Consider the following 27,454-nt stretch of genomic DNA (forward strand, 5'->3'; position numbering starts at 1 on the left):
TCAAGTCTAAAGAAAGCAACTGAACAGCCAGTGTTTCAGTACATCCATGTTTGCATTTTCATTAAATGTAAAATACAATCTTATTGAATCTATGTTTAATGCTTTTGACGTACGTGATTGGATGAGATTCAAAACAACACAAATAATAGCTGAAGCCAAGCAACACACATCAACAATTGATTGCATCAACCATGAGCAAGCCTTCAACAGGCTCATTATTGGGCGATGCATTCAAGTGCTTATAAACAAAGAGCGTTTATTAAATGTCTCATCCCTGTCCTTCGTGCTATTCAACTCGTTTATATAAACAATGATTGTTCACCATGAGGACAATGCTGCACTAATTTTTGTCTTTGGACGGATGAATCACAGTTTTGGCCTGAACATCCATCCATCCATCCATTATCGTGTTGCGGGGGGTGCTGGAGCCTATCCCAGCTGTCTTCGGGCAGTAGACGGGGTACTCCCTGAAATAGTTGCCAGCCAATCGCAGGGCACACAGAGACGAAGAACCATCCACGCTCACAATCACACCCAGGGACAATCCAGAGTGCGCCTTAAAATACACATCAATAAATGTGTATATTAAATGGGATGTAAAAATTAGCAAAAAAGTGATAGTTTCTTCCATAAGCAATGAGGCCCTTTTAGCCAGGTGAACAACCGAAGGAAGTGTGCAACCATGGAAAATTGAAATCATATGTGTGGAATGAGATTATAAGAAAGAAAGAAAAAAGACCACTTTGACGTACGTGCAGAAGGAAAATCCCCAAACCAAAACCAAATCTACTGCACGTTGTTAAAAATACATGTTGGTGTGGACGCAGCCTGTATACTTGCGTGTGTGCTTTTTCCACCAGCTGGCTTCGGGTTTGGCCGAGCGTCTGCAAGAAGCGCAAGCCTCTTAACGTGCCTGCGGATGAAGTCTGAGCGCTTGACCCAAGAAGATTAATCGGGCCCAACAAGGAGAAGAATAGGATTGTGCGGCACAATGCGGCCTCCGTTAGCTCCTCAGGTTAGCATGCTTCTGATTCAGGCGGCGCAGGTATTCAAACACACCCAGGCAGGTAAGGGAATATTAAGGTGTGCCCCGTCTAGATCAGCCCTCGGGACAACATTCATTTTTCCCATGAAGCCACTCCCAATGTCAACACGGCCTGGAACAGTGAAGACGTTGCCAGTGTGTTATGAAAGGAAAACAAATGCATGTCGGATGCTAGCTTGGAATGGGAGGCATGTGATACTCTTAATCCTTCACTAAGTTTGTCTGCTAAAGGTTTTGGAAATGTCTCATTGTTCAGTTTTATCACAGACAGCTGATTATTGTCAATTCTACAAGCTGCGATTAATGTAAAAATCCAAAATAATACCACAAATAAATCTTGTGAGTAGTCTCATCCTTGACCCTTATGCGTGAAAGGGTTGTTAAAAGAACTCAAACTCATTTTCTAGTATTGTGTATAAAGAGTAAAAGTGCAAATACATCTGGCATCTTATTCCCTGAATCTTTTTTTTTTTTTTTAACCGATTTAAGTATCAAAATAAAAACATACCCTGGTGAATTATCATGGTCACGTGATCGTGATGACGTATCTGGTGCGTAAACGACAGTTGCCTTTGTTCACTTGAATGAGAGTTTGCTGACGTAATGGGCAAGAATAAGACCGTCTGATATGGTATGGCCAAATACTGTGTCAGTTCTGATTGGAGTAACCTTCAGCATGTCAGGTTTCATGTCATTCCATGTGCAGTTGGGTTGGGTCTCTCCTAATGTGGGCTAAAGCACGCTGATCACACGACATGTAGCAAAAGTCATCCGGATGTTAAGCGACCGTTCACAACTTACATTTCCAGAGTGACCAATGTCAATGGTGACTTGCTGTTAACTTGAGCCCCTGTAACACGCAACTTGCAGACGGTTTCTAACTTCTACTCACTATCGGCCGGCTGGCCGAACACGTTCTCCTTTTCGAGACGGTTTCATCTTTGCTTTCAGCTGGACACAAATATTTAGCGATTCCCCTTGTATTTTGATGTCCGCTATGGGATGCAGTAATTCCTCTTGAAGACTAAAAGCATTTTAACTCCTGGAGGCAGCACTTCTTTATGCTATACTGTGGATATGTGGCCCATGGACATGGTTACATAACCGTTGAAGTAAATAATAGCTTGCTGGCAGACACATTTTCTCACAAGATTTACATTACAGTTAACTATTTGTGTGTATAATCCCATTTGACCAGCAGGCCAATCCCTCTGAACAAAATTCATGTGAGCTCTATTAGGGAGTGATATGTGCGTTTCATAATGGGCTCCTCTGTCAGTCCAACTCAACTCGTTGTGTTGAGATGATGAGAGGGAGGACGCTTCGCCAGCAGCTCATGTGGGAGACGGGAACAGGTGGTCTCTTAGCAACAACGCGCCATTATTCTTACGCGCGCCTTTGTGTCATGTCAGCGTGCCAAAAGGCTTGCGGTTGGCAAGCGGCTCCAGTGCCGAATACTCTACAAGATTTTCTTGTGTGCGTCAGCTCGAAACGCACTTAAAGTGAGAGCAGGGAGCAGCAGTAATTGGTTTAATGTACACCCGCTTTGTTTGTTTGTTACCCCCGACTCCCCTGCTTTCTTGCCTTTTTTTAAGCCATAACTCCAGGGTTCTCAAAAAAAAATTCAATTTTGTCATTAAGGAATTGCCATACCTTACATGTGAGTACTGCACACACATTAAAAGCTCTGATATGCTTATGACTTCATGTAAATCTCTCACCTTTGCAATTTGCATACAATTAGATGAGTGTCAGGACTACAGTCTCTTGATCTATTTTAATGTATAATTTTTAACCATGGTTTTGAACAGTGCATATTTAACGGTCGGTTAGCAACCGCCTGTTTAAAAGTGATTAAACAGTGGTGGGAATTGAACAACTGCAAACCGCATTCTCACTTATGAGTTTTGCGACTTAAACTTTCTTGGACTGTCTCATACAGTCCAGTTCAAAGTAGGGGTGGGCGATATGATGATATTAGATCGTTAAGAACTTTCATGTTTTGACGATCTCATAAAGCTGACAGATCGGCAAGATCGACTGTGGCACATTCTATACAGTTCAACTTTATGCGGGCTCAAGCTTGGTTTATGCTTTCCTCCCTCTGCTTACTCAAACAAACACAAGGCCGAGGGCGAGCGCGGCCGCGGATGAGTCGGACGCTCGCGGGAGCTCCGACCGCGGCGGCCCAGAGCCACGCGGTCGCGGGGAGGTGACCGGGCCGGCCAGCTCGGTTTGCGCTCCCCCCTGGCCTGGGGCCGCGGCCGGCGCGGGGACGCCCCCCCGCCGGTGCCAGCGCGGCCCGGCCACCTTGCAACCTTACCCGACAGCCGACGGGTACGCAACTCTCCCCGTGCCGCGACATTTCCACATTACCCACACGCGCACCTACGGGAATTTGTAAACTACGCGGAGTCGCGGACGAGCAAACGCTGTCGTAAACGGTGTTTTCTACTGCAATTCTGTGTTTTATTTACTTTACCAACTCATCCCAAACTGATTTTATCAATTAGTTTATTGAGGAAAAAACATGTTCAACTTCTATTGTGGTGTTAAGTAGCGCTGTTCATACACCGTTGGCACTCTTTACTGCCTCCTGTAGTCTGGGAGGATATCGACCACAGCTGCTATAATTGCACTATTTCAATTGAAACCTGTTAAGAAAGCTTAGTTGGCTTAAGATGTCTTTTTTTTTTTTCTTTTTTTTTCTTTTTTTTTCGGGTTTTATATGCATTGTAAATGTGTTTTAAAATTTACAAAAATGTTCAGAAATGTGAAGATTAGTCTAAAAATATGTAAAAAAATAAATAAATATTCGCGATAAAATCGAGATCGTTAATTTATTTTTAAAGAATCGCCCACCCCTAGTTCAAAGGCATTTTACGCTCACTTGAAGTTCAATCGAAACTATACTAGCAACGAGTTCACAAGAAATCATGGACGCATGCATGTTTGAGGACATACAGTATTTGATGAGTGACCAGTTTTGTCATTATATAATTAGGCATTGGTTCATGATTGGCTTCAAAGGAGATAACACTCACTGCAGTAAAATGTGTTACGACACTTTCTGAAATAAAACCTTTTTGGACAGGTTTACCATCGGAGTTTTCTGGATTTAGAGAGTTAGGATTCAAGATCGAACAATGCTAGTAGGTGTGACTCCAGTTGTGTGTAAATGGTAGGCTACATGTCTGCTTGTGCACTTGAACTCGTCAATTGTCCAGGTGCGGCAAGGCCACCTTGGAAAATTGACAGCATATGACAAGACTTGGCTCAAAATTTTCCAACATATCAATTATGTATGCATGGGTGCTGTGTCTATGGCAATGTTCAGTGCCATTGACCCTTTGATTCTTTCTTGAAATACAATGAAAAACTGATTCCGCTCTAAGTTGGCCCAACTTGTAAACTAGTTTCTTTTTGTCTGCAGCCATCTTGTGAGTGCATGCAGTGCACATCAGATGGCAACGATGAAGTTCCATTCTGTTAAACATCGAAATGAATGAAAATGTAAAGCAATTATGGCTTGTTACAAGAAAAAAACTTGTAAGTCAAGGCATTGTTACAAGAAAAAAACTTGTAAGTCAAGGCATTCTTATTTCAAGGCGCCTCTGTATTGAGGATATAATGTTTGAAAACACAACAATTTCCATAGCATGAGTGCAGTTCTCTTTTATTAGCATTAGGTCCTCGCCAAATGTTCTCCGCCCGAAAGGATCCCTCAACCCAAAAACTGTTGAAAGCCCAGTTTTGAAGTATGGTTGAGTATGGAGTCCTCAGTCAGGATGCAAGACTGTGATGTCTTAAAACACATTTGTTTTCTTTGGCTTTTGGCGCACCATGAGACTTGTTCTTGGTGTTTTGTGGTATCTATGAGTTTGACGTTTAGTCTACTTATTTATGTATTTATTTATATCTTTATTCACTATTTCTTATTTACTGATGTAAAATGTATTTACTTGTAAACAAAACAAAACAAAACAAAAACCTGTATTCACACTTCAAAATGTTTTGCTTTGTTCTCCGCAAAACAGATGTTTGTTTATGTACAGCACTTTGTATACAGCAACTCCTGTTCTTAAAGCGCTTTATAAATAGAGTTGAGTTGAGTTGAGTTGAGTTGATGACATCCATCACTTTCTTGACCCCGCACTACATCATCAGGGCCTCGCGGAGCACTTAATGGAGTTGAAAATGGCTCCGGAGCATCTGCCAGCCTGAGTGTCGAGTGTTTGGGCAAGTCGGTGCCTGCTGTTGTCATTGGGTGGGGTGGGGTGGGCTTAAAACGATTGCTTTATGCGCCGCAGGAACTCGTCCTCAACGCCTTGCGGAAGAGCACATTTGTTCCCGATGCAGAGCGAGGACGACTGCTGCTCCACACGCCCACCTCCTCTGCATGGCCGGGGGCGGACGCTTTACAGACAGTCCTTTTTTTTCTCTCTCTCTCTCTTTCTTTCTTTCTTTCTTTTTTATCCATCTCTGCTTGTTCAAGGACAGACACCACACTTGTATACACTCACCACTGAGTCGTCACCACATTTCTTTTTATGAGTTTGATGGCTTACCTTGCCCCCCCAATCATTACTTCATATAGACTGTGTGGGGGCGGATGAGAGAAGGAGGTGCTGAAACAGAGCAAGGCGGGGGGGTGATGGAGAAAACTCAGCATCCTTGTTGAAATAGCCTCTAATTACTGTGGCGGAGGCTGTAATTACGTGGGGCAGATGCTCACCCTGGTCGCGGCAGCGGACGGTGGCTTCACATTGCTGCGGTTCACCGATACTAAATTTTGCCTCCTGCAGCCACCAAGCATGATCTTGCCCTTTGCTGTGGTCCCGAGTGCCACTGTAGACGCCCTTTGTGTACAAGTAGCGCTTTGCCACCATCTTGTGGCATCTTAGTGCCAAGGAAGTTTGTTGAAGTGAGTTGAGGCACTTCACTGAGACAAAGGTAGTGCTTTTCTGCCATCCCCCAAAATAATTATCTTACATTTGGGGCAAACGATCCAAACTAAAAGATTTCCCTACACAGTATTAATGATGGTGATTGCCACATGTGGACCCTTCCTGGTAATTTTTAAATTCCAGTTTAATGGCAACTATCATAAAGAGATACAAACAAAAGTCTTCGATCTTATTAGATTGTGCTGGTGATATAATGACGATGATAAACTGTTTGTAGTCATAAAAGAATTGCTTGTGGGCAATAAAATGAGTTGGCATCTCAATGTCTTGAACGTATTTGCAGTGCAGATTTACTTGACATTCATGCTATTTTTCATAACCCCGGCGTGCTACATCAATAATTCATCAAAAGACAACTTCTAAAGCCGCCGTGGAAAAGTGTGAATGAGTCTTAACGCTGTGTTTTTGTTGCATTTGATAGCCTGAAAGCGAAAACAGCAACGTTAGCCTATTTGTTTGTTTCCTCCCGCCTCCTTTTCGTGGTTCATTTGTTTTTCCGCCGGTCCATGCTAGTGAGTGAGCATGGTGGGAGAACCACAGCTGACAAATAAGTCTAGGTTGCTGTGGAAACCGGTGCCAGTGGATGCTTTTGCCGAGTGGCTGATGCCTGCCTGAGGGTGCGAGTGAGTGAGTGGGGGTGCTGTCGTTCACACTGGCCATATGACAACAGAGCAAACAAATGTAGTAACTTAGTCATTTAAATGTAATTAGGATGTGAGTACAGTGAGTTTAAAAAAGATTAAACATTCACCACCATAATCCAAGTGGTCGTCTTTTAATGTGGGCATGTTATTGAAAATTGACTTCAATTTTTTTGTCTGTGGCGTGTCTGCCCAAAGTGTACCATAATTCATGATCCCGGGGGGAAATTTGCTGAAAGCAAGTTACAGACTAGCTATTAAGACATCTAAGAACTTTTTTTTTGTTTTTTAGTATTTCATGTCTCCATTTAAGTGCTTCAACAAAACAAGTGTTTCTCCCTCTTGCTCTTTAGAATGGACGTGTTTACTTGGAGAACTGAGGACTAGCCTCGCAGGCTGCCTCCAGTCTAAACACGAGTACCATTAACGTTTTTAGAGCGCACTTGTTCAGACTCAAGTGATTTATTCGATCGACTCAACCAAGCCGTAAAACTCCATAGTGGAGCCTTGTACTTTAAACATTGCCTGTTGCCGGGTCATGAATATTAAATATTATCAGTTGCAGGTTCAACTTTAAGTAACATTTAACAGTTAATCACTGTAAAATGTGAAAACTGTCGAGCACTTGATTGATAAAAGTCTCAAGCAAATGGGGGTTGTATTGCAGATGTGCCTCATTTTTGAAAATCTTGTAAGTCTTAAATTAGCTTACAAAAGAGTCTTAGCAAAATCTCTCCCTTAAAGAATAGCTGTGATCATTTCTTCACATGGTGTAAAGTTACTGTAGAATAGGGTTGATGTCTCTCTTCCCATTTTTTAAACGCAATAAATGAATCAGTATTACAATAAACTATATCAGATTTATTGTATATAATGCTTTGGTCTTATAAGTTTTCGGCCGAAAAGGCAAACAACTTCAGGCGGAAGTATCAGCTAGCTGGCTGCAGTGCGTCGGTTAGCGTTCTACAGGGCACCGCGCAGTGATACGAACGAACAGAAAAGTAGTGGCTGGCGGTAATGGCGTCTGATTTTATTCAGAAAAGAGTATTGTGATGGAAATGTATCACGCTTTTGAAAACAAATAGTTTTTAGAAGAAAAACGCTTTATTTCCGAGACCCCAGCCAGCTTGCTGGACTATTTTCCTCTCGTCCAACGCCGAACCAGAACGCGTGTCACAGAACGCTGTCGGGGGTAAGTCAGTGCTGATCGCACACACGGGAGGTGAGGATCAAATTGAGATTCATGTTAAAAAAGCCGAACGATCCCTTTAAGTTATCCCGACACACGACACTATATAAATAATATATATTAACAAAATAAATAAAAGCCTACCGACTGACAAAATGAAGCCCAATTAAAAAAAAAAAAAAATGCAGCCTTTGCAATTTGAAAATTGTATTACCGTATATTACATTGTGCTTTCACTACACATGAATTCGATTAATTGTTCAGCCCTACCACTCGGCCCTAATAAATAGGTCCTAATAACCTGCCTGCTGCTTTTTAATCTTCCTTTCTTAGCAACATTAGTAGTTAAAGTCCATCTTGCTGTGTTTATTGTTATTAAAACGTCCACATATCTTGCTTCAGGCGAATCATGCTAAGGTCTCACTTCAACTTGAGTGGAGTGCTACATTTTAATTTTTTATTTTTATTTTCAAGCGCTCCCTGCTGGGTTTTTCCTCAGGAATATTGTGCCGTGGTCATCTACGTAATTGGACACACGCCGCTAATCGATGGACGCTTTAACAACTCACCTTAATATCGGAGGAGAGCTCAGCGGCAAAAAGTGCCTCCTAGGCAAACCCGCTTGCGCCGTAATATCGTTCGCATGCTGTAGTCATCGCTTTATAAGAATCTGTTTTAATTTTTGTTGGGCTATATTGCGCAGTGTGCTTTGTTATGATAACCACAGAGCATTCGTACTTCACCTTTGTTCAACCTGTATAATGCGTCAAGTCAAGTCAAGTCTCATTCATGTCTTTTAGTTTTTGCCACGTCATCAAGAGTGACACACATCCAGGTCGCAATGACCCACCTGTTTTTTTGTGTGTGTGTGTGTGTGTGTTTTTTCTTTTTTTTTTTCTTTTTTTTTTTTTAAACTTTTACAGCAGTTACGGTCTTTTGACTCTTGCGTGACAGTCGTTGAATGTTGACCTTTTACTGTGCAAATGGCCTCCACAGTGAATTAAGGTTTTATCGACCATTCCAAGATGACTCTTAATACTTCTTGGGTAGCAACAGCTCAAGTAGAAAACAAACCCCTCCGTGTCATTTGACCAAGGGAGACTGCAAGTGAGAAAATGGCTTCAATGAAGATTTAGCTTTGATGAGTGACGTGTCAGTTAAAAAGATGATGAGGTAAATTTCTTGGACGTGAGCCCAACACGACATAGCTAACATGAATGTTGACGGACATGCTAATGAATTGACTGTTTTGTTACTCGGATAAATGGCACAGATACTCTCTTGTTCCACTAACCCTCATACATGATGTCCAAAACCGATGGCCAGACTGGCTAACGGTTAGCTAGTTAAGTCAGCCACTAACCTGCAGCTTGCACCAGCCAAGTTTAATTTGATTCTCTAACACCCATGTCACTCACCGGGACATGCCCCGCCTTTTAAAACGACCTCTGCTTTCCAACGGTGTCGGTGCTGGCCCTCCACGACCCTCCGGGCCGGAGATACAGGGCCGCGAAATCGGCCACCCCACTCGCAGGAACTAACTAGTTTTGGGAGTTGCTTGGGCATATTTAACGCATAAATAAAGTCCAACCACAAGCCTTTCTGTGGCAGAAGAAAAATGTTTTTGTTGTCCTCTGTACAGTCTGGTTCAGAGCAGTTCCTATGGGGTTGTTTTGTTGCCGTGCTGTCCTGCTGCTGCTGCTGCTGCTGCTGTTTGTGGGTTGGAAATCTCCGGTAGGGGGAGGGGTTGAAAATTGTGAGGGTGGAGTTCGCGCTGAGCTAGTGACATGTAAAACCGAAAAAGGTGGGGTTAGTGACGTGTAAAACCGACCTGCTGAATCAGCCCATTTGAGAGTGCTGTTTGAGCTAATTTAATACAAACGCCCATAGGAAAGGGAAACATGGGTCGTTTATCTCACAGCTTTGGGGACTTAGTCAGTCTATGGTAAGGCATATTCATGATCAAAAACCCCAAAAAGTGAACATTTCCTTTCAGGGGACCTTTAAAACATATATGAAGTTGCACAATGAGGTCAATCTATTTTCTGGTGCATGTGATCCACGGGGTGTTATGGGCACTGGGAAGGAAGTGGCGAGAAGGAACAGATGAGGGCACGCTGGCGTCTGATTGGGCGCGATGATTGCTACCGGTTGCTGTCAGCTGGTGTTTGTACCCCACTTTGCATGTGATTACCGTGCGTGTTCCCATGTGACACATGAGCACCTAGAACATTGGACTGATTAGCATCCCGTGTTTTGAATGGGCACATGTTGAACATGTGATGACCTAATTTCAGTTCCAACAAACGGAGGTTGGTGCTGACTGAGTGATATATGGTGTTAATCTTTCTGATGTTGTTTTGAAGTCTGCAGACGTGTTCTAAAATGTGTCCTGACACTGTAAATGGGTGTAAGACTAATTTTTAATCGCCTGCTTTTGTGCTCAAAGACAACTTGTTGACTGCACATTTGTGGCTTCTTGGTGCCATGGAACTGTGTTGGAGTGAGGGGAAGAGATTCAATTGGATAGGCTAGTGCTACAGTTGTCTGAATTGAAAGTAGTGCTTTGCCGCTATCTTGGAGGCAAGGAACTATAATGAAGTGACCCCCCTCCCCATTTAACAGGAAATGGGAGTTTGGTGACGAAGGCTACGGTTATGCTTTAATGTTTTGTCTTGTGAAGATTCTCTCCTCCCCAAATTTTGCTGATTGCTTTTAGCTCCTCTTCGCTGTTGTGAATAGTAAGGAATGCTTTTATTCTGCATGTTTTGTATCACTTTGGTCTCTTTCTCTCTCTGCGGCCCCATTTCCCAATTAGCCACCACAATTAGGCTAACAATGTAGCACAAGAGAACTGGGATGACAAATTTAGCCTGGATGACGGAAGAAACTACCTCCCGTTTCCCCTCTGGCGTCATCTCATCTCCTTCGAAAATGCACCGTAATATGTGTGTATGGCTCGCCTGTGTTTTCAGTGGTGGTGGGTCAGTTTGAAAGAGGTTGTGTGTGCGAGTGGTTATGCATGTATGCGTGGGTGCGTATAATTGAGTGTGTGAGCTTGATTGAGTGTATGCACATGTACGTGATTTAGTTAAAGAAAGTCGTCCAGGCGCGTCAGCTACCTTTTTGCTTCTTCTGTGGGAGTGTGTGCCGTAATGATGCTGTGTTATGCAATCCCTCCCACTGCTTTAAAACGCCACCACTTGTTATTAGAAAAGGTTTGTGCGCGTGTGGGCGTCTGCACGACTACACACACGCTCACCCACACCGGGATATGTGTGTCCTCATCAATCACCTCACATTAGAATGAAGTAGAGCACAGCGTCGTTTAGGAATATTTCCCTTAGTGAGGTCCTTAGGGAAGTCTTTTCATCTTGGTAAAGTCGACAAGAGTGCGGGGACAACTTTTGTATGCTTCTGCTTCTGCCTCAATTTGACTTGTTTACATGCTAATGGGTAAGCTAGCTTAGAACAAGTAGCTGAGTCCAAACAAGATGGAGGCCAGGCCACTGTGGTTGGCTCCTTGTGATGATTTTCTGCTGTCTTATAAACACTGCAGGTGGAACCTTGTGAATTTTGTTAAATTAAATATTCAGAAGAAGAATGTCAGTGGAAGAATTTTGTGGATTTTTCCCCCCCTTTTACTAATCCTGGTGAACAGGCTTCCCCCTAGTGGTACGTGAAAGAATCGCTGCCTAGGGGAAGTTCAAGTCAGTTGTAGTTAACTTTCAGGGGCATATTCACTAAGAATGCGCTGCGTCAGGTAATAACGCGAAATATTGCACCACAACTGCACCCGCAGTCTGCGCCCGCCGCCCAGTTACCCACCTATTCACTTAGGATACTGATCTGATTATACCGGCGCAAACACACCCACAAATTCTGACAGCTGGGAGCAAATTTGCACCTGATTTACCACACATGGCAACGGATTTGCACCAAGAACATTGTTGTTATAGTAACAGTTGCGAGAAAGATGACATTATCAGAAAGCGAGGTTGGACCGAGAGGAAGCGTTTAGAGCGCCATTAAGCTGTACAGAGCAGAGAGGACGACGACGATGACGTAATTCATTCATAAAGTGCAAATTATTGGTGCGATTGTTTTTAAAAAAATATATTTTCAGAGGTCGGCGTGGGCGTGCAGTATGCATCTGGCACGTAAAAATGCCTCCCCGCCATTGCGGATCAGCCCGGGTTACGTTATGTGTCCTAAACCAACATTGAAAAATAGTCATACATAATCTTCATTATGTTTTAAACAATTATTTACAGTGTTTAACGTTTATGAGCAATACATTTTAAGTGAATAATTTTCCTTTTCCCCATTTTTAAGCATAGTGGTCGTTGTTTACATTTTTAAAAAAAATGTCCAATGCTTACAACAATATCAAATATACTTTTATGAATAAAACCTAAAAGTCTAATTTTCTGGCCTAAAGATTTACACTCTTAATGTTGGTCATTCTGGTGTCCTTTGGAGAGGTGTTAGGTGTTTTGTTTTTTTTTTGGCAAAAAATTCTGGAACTGAGGCCTATGCATTAGCAGTTAATGATCATTTCAAAGCTGACCATGAAATATAGAGCTGAAGGGCGGGCCTGTTGGTCATCGTTCACAGCTTTTTAATTTTGTTCTTGAATTTTCAGTTTGCTTTTGCTTTTGAAGTGAGTGACATGGCTGAGGTTCGTGTGACACGACACATATATATTCACTTTCTTTGTTCATCTTCAAACAGAATTCTCAGCCTTTTGTTCATCCATAACAATTGTTATTTTACATATTTAAAAAAAAAAAAAAAGAGAGAGAGAGAGAGCGAGAAAAGAGCGAATTGTCCGACAGCTCTTGGGGTGAAGTCTGGTTCTTTCCGTCTTGGAGAGAAGAAGAAGAGCAGCGCTGACAAAGCTTCTTGTAATTAACTTTAACACTTTGCATACGAGCCAGTGCATTCCTTTTGGTTTTTGCGCCGTGCACCTGAACACAACAGCAGCAGCAGTGGCATTAGAAGGAAACACATCCTGTGCATATGAATTTTATGACTGAGTGCAGCTGCATGCTGTTTTGTCTATCATAACTCAGCTCAACTCAACTTTATTTATAAAGCGCTTTAAGAACAGGCGTTGCTGTATACAAAGTGCTGTACATAAACATCAGTTTTGCAGTATACAGTTTTATATATTGATAGTTTTCTTACTGAAAACACCATTCCAAACATTTGCGTTGTTTTATTTTTGGGAGGCTGGAATATAAAGTGATGGCCCTTCCATTCATTTCAATGGGGAAAGATGATTTTAGGTAACACGATGTAGTATGCCTTGGCTCATGAGCCTCCTCCTCATTAAAATGACGAAAAGAGACGTTGTGATTGTCAGGATGTGCTGCCTGTTTGACAGTTGGAATTCTTCAAGGGCTGGTGTAGGTTTGCTTACTGCAGTGTGGTGTGGCAGCGTCGCCGTCCCCGCGGCTGTTCCTGGCTAGGCCGAGCACAGAGCGGCTAATTGGAGGAAGCCCTAGAGGAAGTGTGCGAGGAAACGGGAAAAGGTGCCAGATGTCAAGACGCGCTGCGCACACGCTGCATTTTAAGAGAGTTCACTCCAATATGTGATCCAATCTGCTTGTGATGAGACATTTAGGACATTGTGAAGCTTGCGGGATTCCGTCTGTCTAATGAGCTGGTGAGTCCGTCTTCTTGAAATCAGTTCTGCTCAAACTGCAGTCCTGACTCAATGCAGCTCTGCTTACCTTGGGTGTTTCAGTGTATTCTCAAATGTGGTTCTGGAACTTTTCCCAGCCTAACTGTTCATCATTGTAGGGGCAGTTAGTATCGTGACTATAAAAAGTCTGCACACCCTGGTCACATGCCATACTTTTGTGATGGAAAAAAATGAGACCACGATAAATCCTTTTGCTGCGATTGGCTGGCAACCAGTCCAGGGTGTCCCCCACCTACTGCCCAGAGCCGGCTGAGATAGGTTCCAGCACCCCCCGCGACCCTTGTGAGGAATAAATACTTGTGTAACTTTCTCCCCCATTAATGTGACCTATAACTGGTAAATGGTCAGTTATGTTTTGTTTGGGGGAGCTATGGTCCAGTAAAAGATAATTTCAACTTTTTGGCCATAATGTTGTAATATAACACTGCTCATCACCAAAGCTGAAACATGGTGGAGGCAAGCGTTGTGTTTTGGGGGATTTTTTCTTCATCTGCAACTGGTGCCTTCAACAAGGTAGAAGGAATTATGAACAGCTTGAAATAACAGTCAGTATTCACACAAAACCTTCAAGCTTCTAGCAAAGAAACGTCAGGAAATGTCTACTAGAACAGCTGAAATGTATTTTGGGTCATTTAGAAGCACTTTAACGTGTGTACGTAGCCACACTGCAATTTTAGAATCTGTGCGACCACATGATCAGATTTGTTCACACATTTGAACAGGGGTGTGTAGAATTTTTATATCCACTGTTTGTCATTTTTGTTGCATAACAGTGAGACGGAAGTGCAACATGACATTTTCATGAACAGGCAGATAATTTCACACTTGAAAGGTGGACACGTTCATTAGTATTCACGCCTCCAAATCATTGTGTTTTACCGCGTTGAGAAATGTTTTCTGCGCAGCCTTCAGCCTTCTTTTTGTCTCTTTCAGACAATCATGGAGCAGTTCAACCCCTGCTTACGGAACTTTGTTGCCATGGGGAAGACCTATGAGAAGGCACTTGCCAGTAAGTCCATTTATTTCTCTCCTTCAGGTTCAGGCGCTCTGCCAATGCGGCTTTTTTTTCACTATATATCTGCCTCCTTTCGCCTTTTTTTGTCTGACTATAAAAGGGCAGTATTTATCCTCCTGCCAAATGGGCAGGCCTTGCCACCTAGTAAGCAGCTTTTATGTTTTGTTTTTTTTCCTCTTTACTGTAATGGAGGTGTATTAAGAGGAACATAAAAGGGCCTCTAATGTGAAGTGATGACAGTTCGCTGTGGGTAGACAAATTAATAAAGGTGAGCGTGTGGTCCTGCCGTTGTCTGTTCGTTAATTTGCCGACTGCGATTTATCCAAACTCGCCACCCTCGAATAAAAGTCTTACCAAATCGCTCTCGGCGCCCCGCTCTTCTTATCTTATGTTTCATCCCCCACCCGCTTGACACATGTGATAACTAATCCAGGACACAGTGGGAGGATGGAGACAGACTGGCACTGACTCGCTGAGCTATTAAGTACCCACTTTGCAAGATTTGCTCGACCCGAGGGGTGCTAAGAGGCTCTCGTTTGCGGGTGGCAACAGGTTGGGTGAGGGGGGCCATTTGTGTCCAATATGGTGCCACTAGTGGAATTGACCATGCTCCTTGCTTAATTACTGTAATAAATCTGACAAGCTTTGAGCATGGTGATATGAAATATCAGTAAATATAAAAAGCACAAATCCCACAGTCCTTCAAAAAAAAAAAAAAAGTGGACCTGTTTAAACAAAGTGGGCATGTGGCTAGCCTAGTGTGCGTTGTTGAGTCAGGCCTCACATCGGTAGAAGAGCATTTTGGTCAAATGGCTAACAGGATGTCATTCATTGTTTTACACATTGCTTCCAAATCCGCTTGTCTCCATGATGACTACGTTTCAGAAAAAAATACCGCATTGCCTACTATTGCACATCATCATCAACACCACAACAAAATCATGTTCAATTGTTAATTTAATTTGACGAGGGATTTAATGGACTAAAAGGCTGACCACATAGCTTTCAACAGAGCCTGCATTTATTTGACTTTTATTTTTCTGGAATTCAACTGACTCTGCATAGCTTCATCCAGGGTATGCTGTATAGGATTTTGCTCTTATTTTCAATTTATTTAACGGCCTGAGGCCGACCACATTTTGGTACATTTTTTAGACGTCAACTGGCAATGCAGCTGTAGCGCTCTGACCAGTGTAAGTTTATATGAGTTTATAGTGGTTCCTTTAGATTTTTGAGGGCGTCAACAGACCATGAGGCTAGCCGCTTCGCTTGATCATCCTGTGCTGTGATTAGCTAGTCTGACTTTCTTGGGGTGTGGCTTTGCGGAAGATTCATTGTTGTGCATTCCTCCAATTTAAACTTAAAGTAATCCCCTCCATCTGTCTTTGTGAACGACACACACGCACACCCACGCACACACACACACTGCATTTGTCAGCGTTAAAGTAGCTTCATGCAGTAGATCCAGCTTATTTACACTTTTAGTTGTCCTCTACATTCTGCGCATACATACCAGTTAAATACTATGTGGTCGTAATCAATTAATCTTTACCATATTCATATTTTACAATGGGGTGGCCTGGCTCAGTGGTAGTGTGGTCATCTCAGAACCCAGAAGTTGTGGGTTCGACCCCGTGTCATTGTGATCACGTCAAAGTATCCTTGAGCAAGATACTGAACCCCCAGTTGCTCCCGACGCTGCGTCATCAGAAGGTGAATGAATAGTGGAATGTAAAGCACTTTGAGGGCCTTGTAAAGTGGAAAAGCACTATATAAATGAAGTACCATTTACCACATTTCACCAAATAGTGGCCGCCACTCAAATAGATGTCGTGCTCAATTAAGGCTTGACCAAATAAACACTGCATCTGTTTGTTTTTTGTTTTTTGTCCATCTTAATCAGGTGATGTAAATGATCTACTGTATCAGATACTATTCTGTGTCATGGTGGATGTTTTCACTAAAATTTAGGATGTGGCATCTGTCACACCGAAGTAAGTCATTCTAGAACCAAGGACGTTAAACATTTCACCGTTAAACCAAGCCTTTTGCAGTGGATTTATTCCATGTGGGTCCAAACGCCACTGAAAAAAATAAAAAGTAGAGGGATGGAGAACTAAGTGAGTTAGAAAACTGTCACTCACCTCGCAGCTGTCTGCAGGCAAAAGTATGCAAAATGTCACTCGGGCCGATGTTGGAATCACTTTTCAAGCACTTACACCAGAGCTGTTCTGATTGGCCGTGCATCTGTCAGATTAAACAGCCGGCTGATATGGGTCTGTAAGGCTGCATGCACTCCTTCAGCTTGTCACCTCTGAGTCAAGGTCCGAAAAGATTAAACAAAATGGAGGCTAATTTTACAGGCCAGTGGGGGAAAACAAGCAAACAAACAAACCTTCGGAGACCACAAATTAAAATCATACAGGTCCTTTCTAGACTCACTGGCCTGGTTGTACCACATACCACCAGGCTCTTATTGAGTAAATCTCCTATCCACCCTCCACACATTCATATCTGCGAGCATGCATGAGGTCTTGGCTCATTCAAGAAAAAGGTGCGATCACAGATGTCAAAACAAGACGTTATTGAGCGGAAAGCGCCGACTCTGAGTTGGGAACAGCTGTGAGGTCAGATTGCAATGTGCTTTAGCTGCAATGCACCACAGCTATGGACGGACATGATAATTCAAGGAAGGAAGATCCTGTCCAAACTCAAGACATGCGGGTTAATAATTCAATCCAGATTCGAAACAGTTGCCAGCATAAAACCCATAACTGTACATGCAATAGTTTTGTAGATGTTGTACACCCTTACGAAACGAAAATATATTTACCAATATATTATTTGAAATATATTGCAACATATTCAAATATATTATTTCCCAGTATATACAACAATATATTATATATTGTAAATATATGGAATTTTATATTAGTGATAATATATTACACAAGATATTATATCTTCATGTAATATATTGTAATATATTGCAAAATATCCAAAAAATTGCCGCTCTCCATATATCACAATATATTGAGTACAAGATATAATATACTTGTTTATATATTCCAAAATATATTTAATTATATATTCATAAATATCCAGTCATGCCTTGTAATTTATACAGGAAAATGTATTGGTAATATATGTAAAGATATAGTGTTGCATATATTTTCAATGTATGTGTCAATGTATTTTACATATATGGAGAAATATATGAACATATATGTAAAAATATATGAGAAAATATATGGTAGAATGTACCATAAATATGTAAAAATATGTGCATTAATATATTTATTACATTATAGAATAGGTGTGTAATTATATAGAAATGTGTAACAAACAGTATATGGGCAAATCATTAACACAGACTAATCGGCATTTATCAAAATTCACCTTTATTTCCTTTTAAAAGAAAAGCAAAAAAAACTACAGGATTTTGAGGCAGACATGTACTTTGTTCACAGGAACAGCATTAAACAGTGCAAATTCTTGAAAGTGCAATCTTGTATAAGTACAAACAAATTTATTTATTATTATTATTTATTATCCTATAATAGTGCAATACACAAGTTGAAAATACTTATAAAGCTTACAATTTCCGCTTCACCTGATGTCTTAGCTCACAGATTCGATTATTGATGGACTTTCTCACATCAGCTTCTTTGGCCCCGGGAAACTGCTGGACAACAGCATCTGTTAAACAGAACAACACTGTGATTACCCACCCATGTCCTTCTGTTTTCTGTCCGTCTGCCCCACTATCTGTGTATATTACTGGATAGCTGATAGCCCATACATGCCCGCGCAAGCAGTTGAAGCCAAAGACTGCCATCTTACTCCTCCCATCTCGTGAGCAGACAACTGTATTGAACAGCATTGAAATAAAATATTAAGGCTTAATGTTCCATTAATATAACATTCTTCCATGCTAAAGGTGTGAAAGTTAGACGTTTTGTTGAATATTTTTCCATCAAAAATGGATGTTAAAAAATCGATTCGGCTGCCTATTGAATCGATTCGATTTTTTTTGTTAACACCCCTACAAGTACGGTCTCAAAAGTTCTTCAATTTTGATTCTGTAAATGTATAGGATCATATGCTGAGAAACATTCCTAGAGAGGAGCAATATGTTAGCCTTGTGGCTACAAAAGTCGTGGCTTATCGGCTATCCAGTCATATATACAAATCAGTGCTCTGCCCCCACTACTTCAACATGGATGGGCAAACTCGGTCCTCGAGGGCCGGTGTCCTGCAGGTTTTGGAGGTTTCCCTCTTGCAACACAAACTGATTCCAATCAACAGGAGCTTGCTGATGAGCTAATCATATACCATCTGTGTTAGAGAAGGGAAACATCCAAAACCTGCAGGACTCCGGCCCTCGCAGACAGAGTTTGACCCATACGTCCTGCTCTGGTTCACTGTAAATGTAAAAAAAAAGAAAAAAAGTCCACACTCGCAGAGGTGCCCTCAAAACCACCTCTGACAAATTCTTACCTTTCAAAGCTTGAAGCTTCCTTGGGTCGAAAGCCTGTCGACGCTCTGAATTGGGATCCAACTTGCTGCGCCCTCCTTTCAGGTTCGACTTGAGGAGGACTTCTACATCAAAGAGACCCATCAGCAGCACCCGCGCCATACCATTGGGGGTGGTACAAGCTCTTGCACTCTCCCAATAATGTGCTGAGATAGTGACATCATCTTTGCCAATTTTCACCTGGCATAGACAAAAGTAAAATAAAAATTAAATTGAATTAGAATGTGAAGAGAAGAGAAAAACACCACAAGCAATAATGCTATAAGTTCTAATGTTAGAAATTCAAATACCAGTACTTACTTGTGTGGGTCCGCGAAGTATGCAAAGTGATGTTTCGCCGAGATAGTCACTCTCAGCATCTGGTCCAACAGCATCTTTGGTGGGGCGGTTGTCAACATTTTCGTTGGTCGCGGTGTTGTGGGAAACTAGCTTTTTCACCTCCACCAACAGAGCAGGAATTTCTATTTTTTTTTTTAAAGTACAAGATTATACAGACAGTCAATAACTTTGTCCACGAAGCCACACATCAGTTGACATATCAAATAATTATAACTGGAGTAATTTAGAGTAGACACCGACTCCATGCACAGTTTATCATGCTCGTTCATCCTTTTATCCACAGTGGTCCTACCTATCTGACTACACATGCCAATAATGGGCGACTGCTTTTTAGATGTAGATAGCACATTAAGAATCAGCCTTAGGCTATAGTTGTCTAAATACCATATGATGTACAATAATAATGAATTACATAATGCTCAATACTCGCCTTTAACTACCATGCTTCACAGTTTTGAATTTTCTTTACATAAAGCCTTGATCTGGCTCTGCAGATCACTGATGAGGACGTCGTTTTCCTGGCTAGACAGCAGCTCTCAGTGTAGCCTCTTTTTCTATATTAACAAATACAAATTTAATGTCAATGTTAACACCAATGTAATTGAAAAAAATATTACAGAATAAATGATTAAAATAGTCAAACAAGGATACACGTATGCTAAACTAAACAGAACAAACATTTTGGCGTTTTTTTTTGTTTTTTTTTAAATAAGGCAACGCTAACTTGAAGGAGAAAAGTGATAAATTGTGCTTGAGAAGAGCGACTCACCTGCTAACTGAAGAACAACAGCATCTTCGACGGGCCATCCATTAGCAGGCTTCTTGCTGTTAGTTGTGCGACATTGAACAAGATACGTCGTGTTTGTAATGGCAACTGGGTCAAAATAAATTATCCAGTTGATAACGAGGGCGAAGTCCGAACCTATATTTTGACATTTTCTGCTCCGGGCAATTCTTTTACCGTCGCCGGGAGCGAGCTACTCGGCATACTCTCGTCTCGCGTTCAAATGTTTCTTCGCGCCTAACATTGCGCATGCGCCAAAGACATTGCGTGCGCTATGATTGGTTGTCATTCGCGCTGAGCACTCTGGTAAATGTAGTTATTTATATCTCATCCTATCAAACGAGCTAAAGCTACAGAGCAGCTAGGCTATGACAAACATTGAAAATGGACCGATCCAAAATGAAAAGAAAATATATCCTTCCGGATTCTGATCAAACGGATATTCCAAGAAGAACCAGATGTTTAATGTTGAAAATGTAGTTGGTATGAAAGGGAATTTCATAGTTGAAAACAGATTTTTGATTTGATTTTTTTTTTTTTTTTTTTAAAGAAAATGTATGCTAATTGATCTGCCACAACATCCATGTCTGTATTCATGCATACGTCCAAGATCCAGTGTGGAGGGTTGAAAACAATGGAAGTATATTTCAAGGTGGCCAAAAATAAATATTTCATTATGCAATTTTTTTGTCTTCATTGTATTTTCTCAATGTTGTACAGTTTATAGTGGGAATATGTGAGCGCACACGCATACACATATATTACAGTATATTGTTGTAACAATCTGTTACACGTAAAAATATAGTGCTCCTTTTGGTCTGGACTGCAATAAATTTTTTATATTTATCAATATATACACATATATTGTCTATGCATATATTGCAATATATAGTGAAATATAAATACTAAATGTCATATATGGGAATATATCGCTAAATGTATTGCATGATATTTTGCTATATATTGCAATATATTTTCGTTTCGTAAGGGCAGGTTACTTCAAATAGTCAAACATCTGTTCACTCATAATACACATAATTTTTTTAAACATTAAATGTCACACAAATATCAAATATTACCTGTAGGCTGTTAATGTTATCTAAAATGTTAAGGCATAGCACTTAAACCGTATATAGACCCTTCCAGTGTGACGTCACGTTGAAGTGCACCCCTAGCGGTAGGGGGCAGTTCAATGCGAGTGAAAAAGAACACAATCAGTGTGAGCTAAAATAGGTCAAACAGTTGATAAATCAGCGGCCAATTTTATGGTGAACTTGTGTGCGGCCAACAGATGCACACACATCACAGAGCGAAAAGTTAACGTAGTGATGTGAATCTTCACTTTGTGTGTGTAAAACGGCAGAAACCGATGACCGCAAGTACATAACATTAGTAACAGAATATTCTAATTTGTAACTGTCAGAGTAGGAAGTCTCATAGGAAGTCTCTGGCTAGCTGGCTAGCATGAAAAGCAAGCTAAATCTTTACTCAGGTCTTGTGAAATTGACCGAACTAATTGACTCAAATAACACCGGCCATGACAGAATATAATAAAATAAAATTCCTTTTAAACACTTTTAACTTTCATACTAGGTGGTTAGCGGCTAGCTGGCTAGTGCAAGAAATAAACGTAGCAATCTACAGCTCTACCCTGTCTTTGTCAATTAGCACAATACAAGGGGCTCAAATACACGACACAAGTTACAGATGAGCCAAACCATTCTGATTTCAAAATGTGATGAAATTTTGTTTGACGACCATCTGCACAGTTTCTATGCTAGTCACAGGCAAATTGCAATGCGGACGCATTTGCATTGCGGAAATGTCAGAAATGCCTGCATGTTCGCGATTGTCAATACAGCATCTTCACTTGGTTTGTGTCAAACATCACAAATATGATGTGCTGAGACATAAATGACAGAAGATCCAATTGATTACACTCAGAAGTTGTTTTTTTTTATGAAGGACAACACAGTTAATGATTTAATGCTGGCTAAAATTAGGTCTACTGAGTTGCGCTTGGTGTTGCCGACACCGCTGAGTAACCAAAGATAGTTCAACTTGGAATATTTGGTGTCGGAATGTAAATGTAGCTACCATGATACAATATGTGTGCATGATAAATCAATTTCCCTTTCTAATTATAGTTTCAGTCTCAGAGAAAACAGAAAATTGTCTTTTAGGCCCTTACGAGCGCAAAAACGACATGCCGGGAAATAATTATCTCATCGCAATCAGCAACGCTGAATGCAAACAAGATGGGAACAATCACACAGCGGCATCAGTTCAGTTGTTTTTCAGTTCAGTTGTTTTTCTTGCCGACGACAAGCTGAGAGGAAGGAAATTTTACAAAAAATGGCTCTGGTTGTTTTTAACTCACTAAGCACGCTGCTTTTCCTCTTTTGTACAGATGTGACATTTGCTGCAAAAGGCTACTTTGACGCTCTGGTGAGAATGGGCGAGCTTGCCAGCGAGAGTCAAGGATCCAAAGATTTGGGTGAGTGACTGAAATCATACATTCACCAAGTCATTAGCGTTTGTTTTCAACAGTTGCACAATATGGGTGCTACAGGCCTTTAATGGACAAAGCACGATTTTTGGTGGCCTAATTCAAAACAGATCGCTGTAAGCCCTCTCCATGAAGCAGTCAAACCATGACTTTATGCCACTCCAGTCCTGTAGGTGGCAGAAATACTTATTACAAAGTGAGTGCCTAATGCCACATTTATTTGGGTCTGGTTGGCCACCCTCCTATTTTGGCACAAGTGGAATTGGACTGTAAAGACAAAATCTGATTTTGAGTGAATTTTCTTACTACTCCACCAATGTATGCAAATGACCAAAAACACACACCACAGACATAAACAAAGTCTCCTCCACCCAAACCAGATATCTGTTGTAGTACCATGACTGACCTGTAAGAGGAAGCACAGTGCCACAGGGCATCCAGAATAGTAGAAAACGTTGAAGAAATTCAAGAAGCTAAGCTAACTGTTGGTTTGTCTGGTAATGACATTGCCGTGGTTGGAAAACACACCTTCTTGTCATGTTTCCTTTTGATTTGGTGCCGGTATTGGTATTGGTATTGATACATTTGTTTAGTATGTAATTCATAGTTATGTGACTGCTGCGAAGCAGTCACATATTAGTATCCATCCAGAAAAAGCGTTTATTATGTGACTGCTGCGAAGCAGTCACATATTAGTATCCATCCAGGAAAAGCGTTTATTATTATTATGTGACTGCTGCGAAGCAGTCACATATTAGTATCCATCCAGGAAAAGCGTTTATTATTATTATTATTATTATTATGTCTTATTCTTCACATTTTTTCAGACGAAATGCGGGTCGTACCGTAGAACGTACCGGCACAAGTGAGGTATCAAAAGATGCGTCTCGATTTGACTCGGCGGGGTACCATTTTTTTTCGGAATTTCGAGTTACCATGGCGACGCAATTCCCCAAAAAACCCCCCAAAAAGTCCCATAGGAATGAATGGAGAAGGGGAAAAAACCTCCACAAATTTAACACCTTTTTCGAAGCCACGCTGCGCGCACATACATTGACCGACCGAGACGATTTTTAGCTCATTTTGTTGCAATTTTTCCCATCTTTAGCTCTGTGTTGAAATTTTTTTTAAGAAATGTAAGCGCTCCCTCCTGTGCGGGTTCAAAGACAGGGTGTGAAATGAAGAAAAAGAGGCTCTTTCCATTAGTGTGTATTGCGTTTGCTAGAGTGGAGCAATCAGCGCTAGAGTGGAGAGACAAAAAAAATTCTTTCCAAAAATTTCACTTCAACTCGTCACCGTGGCCACAATATTTGCTCAGTAAACATCAAATTTGGATATTTTGTAGTCACAAGGGTCTTCTTTCTGACAAACCCACTTTTGTGCGGCAAAGGTGTCATTTAGTACCTTTTATTTGACTTGAAGCGAGGGGAAGTCGCACTTTTTCGCCCATTGAGCCCCATGTTATTTTCGCCGCCTTTTTTTGTCATTTTTTTTAAAAGTCACACGTTTTCAACCTGCTCTAATTTGGTCATTTTTTATCCGATTTAAAAAATGAGAACATGCTTGCGTTCCCCAAAGCCTTGCCGTTCTAACGGGGCATTTCTGAAATCTGTATCTTAAACCGTTGAGTCGTGAGAGCCTTTTGTTCGAGGTGTGCGCTTTCTCATACAACTCAATTGAAGCTAAATGTTCGCCCACCTGGTACTTAGGAAATGTGTGTGCGTGAATGCGCATATTTGTTAAAGTGACAGTAACCCATTTTCAGTTTAGTGATTATGGCTTAACTTCCACATTTCTTGATCAATTAAAACCATTCGAATTTTAAACTCTTCAGATCATTCCCTATTTTCGCTTAATAAAAAAAAATCAAAGCACAATATAATATTTTTGTTTATGAAATGTAATGTAATGAACTGCTATTTAAATGGTGCTTTTTGAGCTATTCTGCCCACTCTCTCACTTCTGCACAGCAACTGCCTCAGCCAATCAGAGCTGCTTGTTGCAAAGTTTTTTTTTTATTTTTTATTTTTTATTTTTTTTATTTTTATTTTTTTTTATTTTTTTTATTTTCTTTTTTTTTTCTTTTTTTTTTTTTTTTAAATTTTTTTTTTCTTTTTTCCTAATGCTAAGTTTAGCATGCTAATGCTACGTTAGCATGCTAATGCTAAGTTAGCATGTTAATGCTAATGCTAAGTTAGCATGCTAATGCTAAGTTCGCATGCTAATGCTACGTTAGCATGCTAATGCTAATGCTAAGTTAGCATGCTAATGCTACGTTAGCATGCTAATGTTACGTTAGCATGCTAATGCTAAGTTTTTTTTTTCTTTTCTTTTTTTTTATTTTTTTTTCTTTTTCTTTTTTTTTTTTTTCTTTTTTTTTTTTTTTTTTAATTTTTTTTTTTTTCCTAATGCTAAGTTTAGCATGCTAATGCTACGTTAGCATGCTAATGCTACGTTAGCATGCTAATGCTAAGTTAGCATGTTAATGCTAATGCTAAGTTAGCATGCTAATGCTAAGTTAGCATGCTAATGCTAATGTTAGCTTAGCATGCTAATGATCATGCTAAGTTAGCACGCTAATGCTAATGTTAGCTTAGCATGCTAATCCTCCTGCAAAGTTAACGTGTAGGAAGTGACCCAGAGTGCGTTCGGCTTTCCGCCTTGCGAGAGTCAGCAGTCACATCCAAAATTTCCACGGGAAATTTTTTTTTTCTAGTTATGTGACTGCTGCGAAGCAGTCACATATTAGTATCCATCCAGGAAAAGCGTTTATTATTATGTGACTGCTGCGAAGCAGTCACATATTAGTATCCATCCAGGAAAAGCGTTTATTATTATTATTATTATTATTATGTCTTATTCTTCACATTTTTTCAGACGAAATGCGGGTCGTACCGTAGAACGTACCGGCACAAGTGAGGTATCAAAAGATGCGTCTCGATTTGACTCGGCGGGGTACCATTTTTTTTCGGAATTTCGAGTTACCATGGCGACGCAATTCCCCAAAAAACCCCCCAAAAAGTCCCATAGGAATGAATGGAGAAGGGGAAAAAACCTCCACAAATTTAACACCTTTTTCGAAGCCACGCTGCGCGCACATACATTGACCGACCGAGACGATTTTTAGCTCATTTTGTTGCAATTTTTCCCATCTTTAGCTCTGTGTTGAAATTTTTTTTAAGAAATGTAAGCGCTCCCTCCTGTGCGGGTTCAAAGACAGGGTGTGAAATGAAGAAAAAGAGGCTCTTTCCATTAGTGTGTATTGCGTTTGCTAGAGTGGAGCAATCAGCGCTAGAGTGGAGAGACAAAAAAAATTCTTTCCAAAAATTTCACTTCAACTCGTCACCGTGGCCACAATATTTGCTCAGTAAACATCAAATTTGGATATTTTGTAGTCACAAGGGTCTTCTTTCTGACAAACCCACTTTTGTGCGGCAAAGGTGTCATTTAGTACCTTTTATTTGACTTGAAGCGAGGGGAAGTCGCACTTTTTCGCCCATTGAGCCCCATGTTATTTTCGCCGCCTTTTTTTGTCATTTTTTTTAAAAGTCACACGTTTTCAACCTGCTCTAATTTGGTCATTTTTTATCCGATTTAAAAAATGAGAACATGCTTGCGTTCCCCAAAGCCTTGCCGTTCTAACGGGGCATTTCTGAAATCTGTATCTTAAACCGTTGAGTCGTGAGAGCCTTTTGTTCGAGGTGTGCGCTTTCTCATACAACTCAATTGAAGCTAAATGTTCGCCCACCTGGTACTTAGGAAATGTGTGTGCGTGAATGCGCATATTTGTTAAAGTGACAGTAACCCATTTTCAGTTTAGTGATTATGGCTTAACTTCCACATTTCTTGATCAATTAAAACCATTCGAATTTTAAACTCTTCAGATCATTCCCTATTTTCGCTTAATAAAAAAAAATCAAAGCACAATATAATATTTTTGTTTATGAAATGTAATGTAATGAACTGCTATTTAAATGGTGCTTTTTGAGCTATTCTGCCCACTCTCTCACTTCTGCACAGCAACTGCCTCAGCCAATCAGAGCTGCTTGTTGCAAAGTTTTTTTTTTATTTTTTATTTTTTATTTTTTTTATTTTTATTTTTTTTTATTTTTTTTATTTTCTTTTTTTTTTCTTTTTTTTTTTTTTTTAAATTTTTTTTTTCTTTTTTCCTAATGCTAAGTTTAGCATGCTAATGCTACGTTAGCATGCTAATGCTAAGTTAGCATGTTAATGCTAATGCTAAGTTAGCATGCTAATGCTAAGTTCGCATGCTAATGCTACGTTAGCATGCTAATGCTAATGCTAAGTTAGCATGCTAATGCTACGTTAGCATGCTAATGTTACGTTAGCATGCTAATGCTAAGTTTTTTTTTTCTTTTCTTTTTTTTTATTTTTTTTTCTTTTTCTTTTTTTTTTTTTTCTTTTTTTTTTTTTTTTTTAATTTTTTTTTTTTTCCTAATGCTAAGTTTAGCATGCTAATGCTACGTTAGCATGCTAATGCTACGTTAGCATGCTAATGCTAAGTTAGCATGTTAATGCTAATGCTAAGTTAGCATGCTAATGCTAAGTTAGCATGCTAATGCTAATGTTAGCTTAGCATGCTAATGATCATGCTAAGTTAGCACGCTAATGCTAATGTTAGCTTAGCATGCTAATCCTCCTGCAAAGTTAACGTGTAGGAAGTGACCCAGAGTGCGTTCGGCTTTCCGCCTTGCGAG

The 27,454-nt window shown here is 40.6% G+C and overlaps 2 protein-coding genes across 7 annotated transcripts in view; one reads left to right on the forward strand and one right to left on the reverse strand.

Moving 5' to 3' along the window:
• LOC144023262 (BAR/IMD domain-containing adapter protein 2-like) overlaps positions 1-27,454 on the forward strand; it is a 129,857-nt gene that overhangs the window by 6,966 nt on the left and 95,437 nt on the right. For all 6 annotated transcript variants that reach the window (XR_013284515.1, XR_013284514.1, XR_013284516.1 and 3 more), the window contains 2 exons: positions 14,486-14,561; positions 22,638-22,724. Coding sequence is in view for 3 of the 6 variants with exons in the window: in XM_077528527.1 (XP_077384653.1) it covers positions 14,486-14,561; positions 22,638-22,724 (163 nt within the window). In the remaining 3 variants the exon portion in view is untranslated. The remainder of the gene's footprint in view (positions 1-14,485; positions 14,562-22,637; positions 22,725-27,454) is intronic.
• On the reverse strand, positions 17,946-20,444 carry LOC144023319 (uncharacterized). The gene is made up of 5 exons (XM_077528623.1): positions 20,213-20,444; positions 19,874-19,997; positions 19,405-19,565; positions 19,068-19,284; positions 17,946-18,266 (listed from the first exon to the last, which is right to left on the reverse strand). The coding sequence occupies exons 2-5, from the start codon at positions 19,884-19,886 to the stop codon at positions 18,163-18,165; spliced, it is 495 nt and encodes a 164-aa protein (XP_077384749.1). The 5' UTR covers positions 19,887-19,997; positions 20,213-20,444; the 3' UTR covers positions 17,946-18,162.

The sequence above is a fragment of the Festucalex cinctus genome, chromosome 1 (genome assembly GCF_051991245.1).
Source record: "Festucalex cinctus isolate MCC-2025b chromosome 1, RoL_Fcin_1.0, whole genome shotgun sequence".
NCBI lineage: Eukaryota > Metazoa > Chordata > Actinopteri > Syngnathiformes > Syngnathidae > Festucalex > Festucalex cinctus.